The sequence below is a fragment of the Amphiprion ocellaris genome, chromosome 3, assembly GCF_022539595.1.
Source record: "Amphiprion ocellaris isolate individual 3 ecotype Okinawa chromosome 3, ASM2253959v1, whole genome shotgun sequence".
Taxonomy (NCBI): domain Eukaryota; kingdom Metazoa; phylum Chordata; class Actinopteri; family Pomacentridae; genus Amphiprion; species Amphiprion ocellaris.
In genome coordinates this window covers 10,578,861-10,587,940 of record NC_072768.1, presented here as the reverse complement: position 1 = coordinate 10,587,940, position 9,080 = coordinate 10,578,861, and the positions used below count along the sequence as shown (strand labels likewise).

General features: G+C 37.3%; 1 protein-coding gene across 3 annotated transcripts; it reads right to left on the bottom strand.

Annotated features, from left to right (window-relative positions):
• Window positions 1-4,001: 4,001 nt before the first annotated feature.
• lysmd4 (LysM, putative peptidoglycan-binding, domain containing 4) lies at window positions 4,002-7,795 on the bottom strand. 3 transcript variants are annotated; one of them, XM_023287218.3, is made up of 3 exons: window positions 7,691-7,795; window positions 5,635-5,912; window positions 4,002-5,530 (listed from the first exon to the last, which is right to left on the bottom strand). In XM_023287218.3, the coding sequence occupies exons 2-3, from the start codon at window positions 5,896-5,898 to the stop codon at window positions 4,979-4,981; spliced, it is 816 nt and encodes a 271-aa protein (XP_023142986.1). In that variant the 5' UTR covers window positions 5,899-5,912; window positions 7,691-7,795; the 3' UTR covers window positions 4,002-4,978. The 3 variants fall into 3 exon arrangements, with proteins under 3 accessions (XP_023142986.1, XP_023142987.1, XP_023142988.1); XM_023287219.3 differs by having other exon boundaries at window positions 7,654-7,764; XM_023287220.3 differs by having other exon boundaries at window positions 7,633-7,752.
• Between the last annotated feature and the right edge of the window lie 1,285 nt (window positions 7,796-9,080).

Here is a 9,080-nt window from a genome sequence, read left to right as displayed (position 1 = left end):
GTTTATGTTGGCCAAGTGGCCCGCTGCCAGCTGCTCAAGTGTGCAAACGTCTTAAAGCTGCAGAGCTTCGGGTTTGGCCATGAATCTTTTCACTCTATTTACCCTCCTCCCAGACTGTATGGATGGTTGTGCTTTGTTCAGCAGAGAAGCCTCCACTTCAGCCCCCACCTCTATGAAGGCACTGCTGCTGGATTCAGAACCAGGTTTTCTTTTCTGGGACGGCACCCTCACGACACGCCCATGTAGATTTATCTTCACCTCGAACGCAGAGGAGAAACTCTACTTAATATATTTCAGTGGTATTAAAAAGTGTATCAACAGTGTGATAAGACTCGACCTGTGAGCTGGCGGGGGGCCAGAGCTGTGTGGCCTGGAGCTGGATCAGAGTGGAGTTTGTGATGCGTCGTTATGAGAGGAGGGTCTCAGGTCATGGAATAATAAAAGGCAGCCTCAGCAGCAACACAGCTAAACTCCAACTTTTGTTCTTGAGCCTTATAAAATGCTAATAAAGCTTGTATTTCCCCCCTCACTCCAAGGCTACAGGACTACTGTTTGAAGTGGAGCACTGATACATGCATATTCAGTGCTTATAAGGAATTCATTTCTTACATATTCACAAATCTGTTCAGCTCTTTCTGTTCTTTTGAGCTGCAGTTTGAAACCTCTCTCAGGGAGTGTGGTTTTTTGGCTTGGAGCGTTTGGTACAAATTGTTGCAGGTTCAGGCCCCATTACAGCGAGCATCCACGGGCCACACACTGAATTTCTTACTCGTTTTAAGCTGTGCTGATCTGGTGCTGACCTGGTGCTTTGATTTCTGCACGGAGGGAGAAAGCAAAACACTTTGGAGCTTTAAAATTCAGCTGGATGTGTTTTTGAGCGAAGTCATGCTTTTATTCCTACCGGAAATTAATTTATGCATTCATTATTTATTTATAAATAAAACTGTTCATATTTAAAGCATTGATTGCAGAGTGAAAAAATGTACAAATGATCTGCTTTCACTCATAAGGAATAAATCTTTACCGTTTTCAAATGTTTAGTTTGTGGAATTCTTTAGCAAATATTCTAAATTTCATTTTGCATCACAGATGTTTTCACCAATTGTATTTTGTATATACAGCTGTGCTCATAAGTTTACATAGCCTGGCAGAATTTATGATTTCTTGGCCATTTTTCAGAGAATATGAATGATAACACAAAAACCTTTCTTTCACTCATGGTTAGTGTTGTGCTATAGTTTTTTATTATCAAACAACTGTGTTTATTCTTTTTAAATTATAATGACAATAGAAAGTACCCAAATGGTCCTGATCAAAAGTTTACATACCCTGGAGGTTTGGCCTGATAACAGACACAAGTTGACACAAACCGGTTTGAATGGCTACTAAAGGTAACCATCCTCACCTGTGATCTATTTGCTTGTAATCAGTGTGTGTGTATAAAAGGTCAGTGAGTTTCTGGGCTCTTGACAGGCCCTTCATCTTTCATCCAGTGCTGCACTGATGTTTCTGGCTTCTAAATCATGGGGAAGGCAAAAGGATTGTCAAAGGATCTGCGGGAAAAGGTAATTGAACTGTATAAAACAGGAAAGGGATATAAAAAGATATCTAAGGATCTGAAAATGTCTATCAGCAGTGTTCAAACATTAATTAAGAAGTGGAAACTGAGGGGTTCTGTTGAAACCAAACCACGGTCAGGTAGACCAACAAAAATTTCAGCCACAGCTGCCAGAAAAATTGCTCGGGATGCAAAGAAAAACCCACAAATAACTTCAGCTGAAATACAGGACTCTCTGAAAAAAAACTGGTGTGGCTGTTTCAAGATGCACAATAAGGAGGCACTTGAACAGAAATGGGCTTCATGGTCGAGTCGCCAGAAGAAAGCCGTTACTACGCAAATGCCACAAAGCATCCTGCTTACAATATGCCAAACAGCACAGAGACAAGCCTCAAAACTTCTGGAACAAAGTCATTTGGAGTGATGAGACCAAAATTGAACTTTTTGGCCACAACCATAAATGCTACATTTGGAGAGGAGTAAACAAGGCCTATAATGACAAGTACACAATCCCTACTGTGAAACACGGAGGTGGATCGCTGATGTTTTGGGGATGTGTGAGCTACAGAGGCACAGGGAACAAGATGAATGCAGCATGTTATCAGAAAATACTGGAGGAAAACTTGCACTCATCAGTCCAGAAGCTGTGCATGGGACATACTTGGACGTTCCAACATGACAACGATCCAAAGCACAAGGCCAAGTCTACCTGTCAGTGGCTACAACAGAATAAAGGTTCTGGAGTGGCCATCTCAGTCTCCTGACCTCAATATCATTGAGCCACTCTGGGGAGATCTCAAACATGCAGTTCATGCAAGGCAGCCCAAGAATTTACAGGAGCTGGAGGCTTTTTGCCAAGAAGAATGGGCAGCTTTACCATCTGACAAAATAAAGACCCTCATCTACAACTACCACAAAAGACTTCAAGCTGTCATTGATGTTAAAGGGGGGAATACACGGTATTAAGAACTGGGGTATGTAAACTTTTGATCAGGGTCATTTGAGTAGTTTCTGTTGTCAATATGATTTAAAAAGAGTAAATACAGTTGTTTGATAATAAATGGCTTCACTCAACCACTTACCATGCGTGAAAGAAAAAATTTTATCATTCATATTCTCTGAAAAATTACCAAGAAATCATAAATTTTGTCAGGGTATGTAAACTTATGAGCACAACTGTATATTTCAAGTAAATACAAGGAGAAATTGTGACCAAATTGGCAAACCTAACAGAACTCCCTTTGGGACTGGCAGATTTTATTATAAACTCCTGACTGATGGTTTCTGTAGAAGGTCCTATATATAGCTTCTGATATATAAAGTTTACTAGACTTGAATTATTGGCAGTTTTCTGAGGTGTAGACTCACAAGCCAACATCCTATGAAATATAGACCTAAACTAAGACTAAAAAGACTAAAAAAGTCAATCACATCACTCCAGTTTTGAGGTCTTTGCACTGGCTTCTGGTCTCTCAGAGAATAGATTTCAAAATACTTTTGTTAGCTTATAAAGCTCTGGATGCTTTAGGGACCTCCTAAGAGGTCACATGACATGTCTCCTATGAACCATCCAGATGGCTCAGGTCTTCTGGTCCAGGTCTGCTCTCTGTCCCCAGAGTCAGAGCCAAAAATGGAGAAGCAGCGTTCAGTTTTTATGCTCCACATATCTGGAACAAACTTCCAGAAAACTGCAGATCTGCAGAAACTCTCAGCTCCTTTAAATCAATGTTGAAGATGTATTTATTTACTGTTGCCTTTGACTGACTTAATACCAGCACTGCACTGTTACTCTTTTACTGCACTGTAACTTTTAAAGTGATTTGATCTCTTTTTATCTCGGTTCTAATTTCTATCATAAAATTTCATGTTGATTCTATTGCTTAAATTATGTTTTATTTCTACGATTTTTAATCCATGCTTTTAATGTCTACCTTTAAATCATCTTTGTAATTAATTTCTTTGCCATTGTAAAGCACTTTGAATTGCCTTGTGCCTGAATTGTGCTATACAAATAAACTTGCTTTGCCTTACTTAAACTGTCAGTTGTTTGTGGGTCTACTGTGCAAACCTTGTACAGTATATGGCTTTAGATTAAATACTAAAGTACTGTACTTACAATGTAAAGGAACTAACAATTCCTATCAGTTTTCAAATCATCCATCAGCTGTTCATAAGACTGACCTCCTCTACTACATTTGTATGGATGCTGCCATCTTTTGGTAATTAAGGGTACTGCAATGAATAAATGTGGATTTAAAACAATTTCTAAAATACACTTTGGATCTACAATAAATTTAACAGTAATTTGTTGAATATTTGCTGTCAGTACTAACTAATATTACCCCTGTGTACTGTGCATTTGTAAATAATTGAAAATAACTTGTAAATAAGATGATCTTTGACATAAAAATCAGTCCTGAAACACCACAGACACATCAACATGTCAAGAGAATACTTTATAAACATTCATGTGTAAAAGTTTTTCAACTTAGAACATGATGAACAAAAAGACTCTTTCACATTTGTCAATTTTCCATCCCAAAATGATTTACGATTGGACTTAAGAGTTTTTGAAAATATGTCAACAAACTTTATTTATTTTTTGAGTTTCATTCATTCAATGAAAACGTAATTTCTGGGACTGAAAAGTGCACAAGTTACCCAAATTCAAATAATTGTGGAGGACATGCTATACAATCTGAGCTTAAGCTTTAAGGCACTCAATCAGGCACATAATTCACGGAGTTTATAGATGACATTTTAAAATGCATCACCTTGTATTTTAAAGACATCCTTGAAGATGTTAAATGAGCACTTACAATGTACCAAGTATATTGCACAACACTGTTACTGTAAACAGATTCACACGTTTGGCACGTTCAGTCCCAGAAGAAAAGACATGTAACTACACAATAAACACAGAATAAAGCAAAAAAAGCACACAAATAATGCCAAACAGTCTATCTTCACATGGTTTTGGTAACCAGGGAACACAGCTTATCTCCTCTTTTATCAGTTTTTGGCAAAAGTTTGAAGTTTTACTGTTCGTGAGGAGGTTAAAGTTAAAACTAGTTAATATTTCAACTTCAATGATGCACATGGCAAACTATAATCTCCCAAATTCCAAAAGGAGTTTTGATATGAAGTCACAGTAATATTTCAGGAACTGTATACAAAAAAATGTGATTCATTATGTGTTGGTGTCCTAGTATTCGGCTATTTCACATCACCTTAAGACAGTCATCAGAGTATCTGCCTCAAGAATCACAGTTATGGTACAATAAAAGGTAAAATTCACTGCTGGTGATTAGACACACGGTGTTATTGCACTTAGTGTTAAAAATATTGAGCGATTTAACATTATGATTGTCATCTACTTCCAAGGTCACAATATCTTAAAGATGACTGCTGTTCTGGTGTTCAAACAGGTACTATCCTGGTTCCCCCTGTACCAATGTTTGCCCCTGAAGCATTAGAAGAGGAGCTGGATGACTGAAAAGCAACATCCGTGGGTAAGACTACTCCATTATCTTTTGTTTTGAAGTAAATTACATAAAATAATGGCAGGACGATACCTATTAGGAGCATTGCAACTACAGCGTTCCACCACTGGATCCCCCAGTCTGCACCGTGACTTATCAGGCGTTTTCCTCTGAAACCGAACCTCCGTGATTTCTCAAAGTTATCCAAAGAATCCTCGTCTTGATCAGCTGTGGTCTGAATCAATTTGTCAATATCGTTATCCACCTCCATGAGAAAGTCTGTGACCTCTTGTAGATGTGGCTGGACTCTGGTTCTGTCCTGAGGCTTGACTGGCGTTGGAGATGAATGTGGCATTTCTTCTCGAGGATCACTCATGTCTGACAAAGTCTCTGCTAAAAAGCTGTGTTTCTGAACCGGTATTTTGACAGATTTCAGTGCAAATAGATCTTGTTCCTGCATTAGGTTGTTCACCCGCTTTATATCCGCCACCTGTTGAAAGAAATACGAATGTAATAACACAAATATGTACACTAATGTCAAAGCTTAGTGAAGAATCAACTCACAAAAACTTCAATAACTGTGAAAGTCTTTACCTTGCAGCCGTATTGCAGTGCAAGCTTGTTGAGATTATCACCATCCACCACCTCGCGCTCCAGCAGCTGGACATTCCTCAGTCTGTCCTGCGTCTGATCCTGTGACGCCCGCGGCCTCATCTCCATGACACTGAGCTCCTCATCGTCTGAGGATACAGAATACTCGTTCGGCCTCCTCTTGAACATGTACACCTGGCCATCTGCGCTGGCGTGAACGTCCACGGGGGCCTGGAAAGCCCGCGGACTATGCTCCCCCCTCCACATTATGAAACATCAACCTGTAAATGTCCCAGTGTCAATATTAAAGCAAGGATACAACTAATATTTGCACAACTACCACAGAATAATACATTTAACAGCTGTACTTACACACAGAAAAGTACACATAGCAAACAAGTTAGTGTATCCTATAGAGCTTATATTTTTTTGCAAGAAGTACAAATGGAAAATGTAGACAAAATTACAGCATATATTTAATAAGATATCTCATTTGCATATTTAAATGTAAGATTTCAGAAAACATAATTATATCGCACTCTTAAGAATAGTGTACACAAAATGCTTTGACAGTTAAAACATGCAACACAGACAATCAAACAAAGATGCAGGAAAAAAGACATAGCAGTCAATTAAAATAAATAGCAAAAATGACAATAAATTTAATGAATAATTAGCTAGATTAGCAATCATAACAGACAAAGGAACTAGGGAGTTTTAAAAATTAAAGAGCAAGATTGGGGGTTAAAGTTAGACATTAAAAATCAAAGAATTAAAAAATTAGATGACATCACACCGAGGAACCAGGCAGTTAAAAGTAAAATAAAACAAGAGAACATTTCAAATAAACAGGACATAATACAGAATAAAACACTAAAACTAAGTAAAGCTGAAAGTAAACCTCACATAAAAGCAAGTCTGTAAAAGTGGATTTTCAGAAGTGATTTTAAAGAAATTACTGACTGCAAGCTTTATCTCCTCGGGCATGAAAGACTAAAAATATTAATGCAAGTAATCAACTGGGGAAGTTTCATGGTAATATCTATTAATTTTAACTTTTACCTGTAGAAAGTGGTTTACAATAAACATTTAAGGAATTTTACTAAAAATATCTTTCCAAACCAGAGATATCCACTTAACATTTACATACACTAAACATTCTAGTTTTAATCCTATCTATATTCTTAACGTTTTTACAGGAGTTTGTTATGTCATTCATAGTCTGATTTAGATAATATATTATCCCTAAAAACACTGTTGACTAATTTCTGATCTATGGAGTAATGAAAGAGATATACAAACTATACATGCAAAAACAAACAAATAAAAAAACAAAACAGAAACTGACTTCATTTAATATCCAGATTTGTCATTTTTATATATCTAACGCCCATTTGCCAAATTAAGCAAAAAAGAAAAGAAAAAAACTTACCATACTAAAACAAGAGAAAATTCCTAAAGTAAGTAATAAAGTAAGGAGGGTTCATGATGATATTTATTAGGTAAAAACTTTACTATGTTCCCCTGTAGTGTCTCGCTTTTAGTACTTACGGGAGGTAATTATTTTACTTGGCAGCAAATTAATATCTAAGTGCAGCTGTTGTGGTTTTCAGCCAACAACGACTCGAATTTCATATTCACTAATGTATTGAATCCAACAGATATTTTTATCGGTGTAATTTGGACAGTTTGAAGACAGGGTGTGTAGCTATATGTTGTTTAGTTTGATGAAAATGTGTAATATTAAGATAAACAACACTGTCTTGACATATTTAGAAAGCTCTGTTGTCGGAGCTCACTCGGAGCACTTGAAGGCAGCACTAACTTTCGCTAACATGCTAACCGCGGCTAATGCTAGCAGCTTAGCTTTAGCTTTAACGTCGGGCATGTGTTCACCAACTAGCGGCTCCATGACAGACAAGAAGTCAGCGACCTGCTTCACTTCAGCTAAAGTTACTGTCACACCGTGTGTTAAACTCCTGGTGGACTACTGCTACTTACGGGAAATTCACTTTCACCGACCTTTTAAGCTCAGACTGCGCTGTTTCCATCTAGTTACCTTGTCCAGATGCTTTGTCAACAGTAGCTCAGACACCGCCTTCCCCAAACAGCCCTCCCAGCTTCACTTGTCAGCAGCATGGACGGCTGGAGCTGCTGCTTAGCCTTCTTCTTCTTCAGCACAATTAACAAATGTTATATGAAATAGCGCCGCCTGCTGTTCTGAAGCATAAAACATCATTATAAACTGCAATTTTTTTGTGCTATTTTATGTATTTACATTCTATGCATAGTAATAAATACAATAAGCTGTTTTTTATTTCCTCCAAAAATATACTTGTCCTTTAATTTTATGCAATATTTAGTTATATGGCCTGAGTTATATGCGCCTCGAAATGTGTAAACACTGTATATTGACTTTTAATAAATTTAATATTTCTATAGATTTTAAAAATAGAAGTGTTTTTTACAGTATTGTGCAGCAACTTTTTCAGAGTATGTACTAACCTTTAATGTTAATGTTACTAACCTCCCTGTTTGTCTGTTTGTTATTTCTCTTACATGTAATGTAATTTCCCTGGGGTTTAATAAAGTATCTATCTATCTATCTATCTATCTATCTATCTATCTATCTATCTATCTATCTATCTATCTATCTATCTATCTATCTATCTATCTATCTGTCTGTCTGTCTGTCTGTCTGTCTGTCTGTCTGTCTGTCTGTCTGTCTGTCTGTCTGTCTGTCTGTCTGTCTGTCTGTCTGTCTATCTGTCTATCTATCTATCTGATCTCATTCACAAATAAACCCATCTGTCCTGGATTGTTCCCTGGACTCCATAGAGGAGGTGGGTGAGAGGAGGATGTTGGCAAAGCTCACATCCATCATGGACAATCCCTCTCACCCACTGCATGACACTGTGGTGTCTTTAAGCAGCTCCTTCAGCAGCAGACTGAGACATCCACCCTGCAAGAAAGAGCGCTATCGCAGGTCCTTCATTCCATCTGCTATAAGACTTTACAACATCAGCATCACTGGCTGATGTTAACATAAACTGGACTATATCATTACCACCCCAAACCATAAAATTTGCACTGACATTCTTGCACTGCACATCTTTGCACTTTTAAACTTTATTTTTATTTTTTATTTTTATTTTTTCTGTTAAGCCACTTTATCCTCATCTCTCACCCTTGTATATATTGTAAATATTATTACTATTGTTCTATTATTATTTTATTCTTATCACTACGTCTACTGTTACATAAGCTGCTGTAACAATGTAAATTTCCCCTGGAGTGGGGAGAAATAAAGAACTTTATCTTTATCTTATCTTATTACAAGGTGACAGTTTTCATTCTGAATCCAATCTCTGTTTTATTGTTTGTGGCCCTAAATCTAATACATATATGATGACAGATGGCAAATGTTAAAATCATAGAATCAGAAGCTT

Bases quoted from the DNA above. Each gene is read 5' to 3' on its own strand.
- lysmd4 (XM_023287218.3), bottom strand. From the start codon at position 5,898: ATGTGGAGGGGGGAGCATAGTCCGCGGGCTTTCCAGGCCCCCGTGGAC. The intron at 5,531-5,634 runs GTAAAGACTTTC...TTCTTTCAACAG, and splicing joins CACTGCAATACGGCTGCAAG to GTGGCGGATATAAAGCGGGT.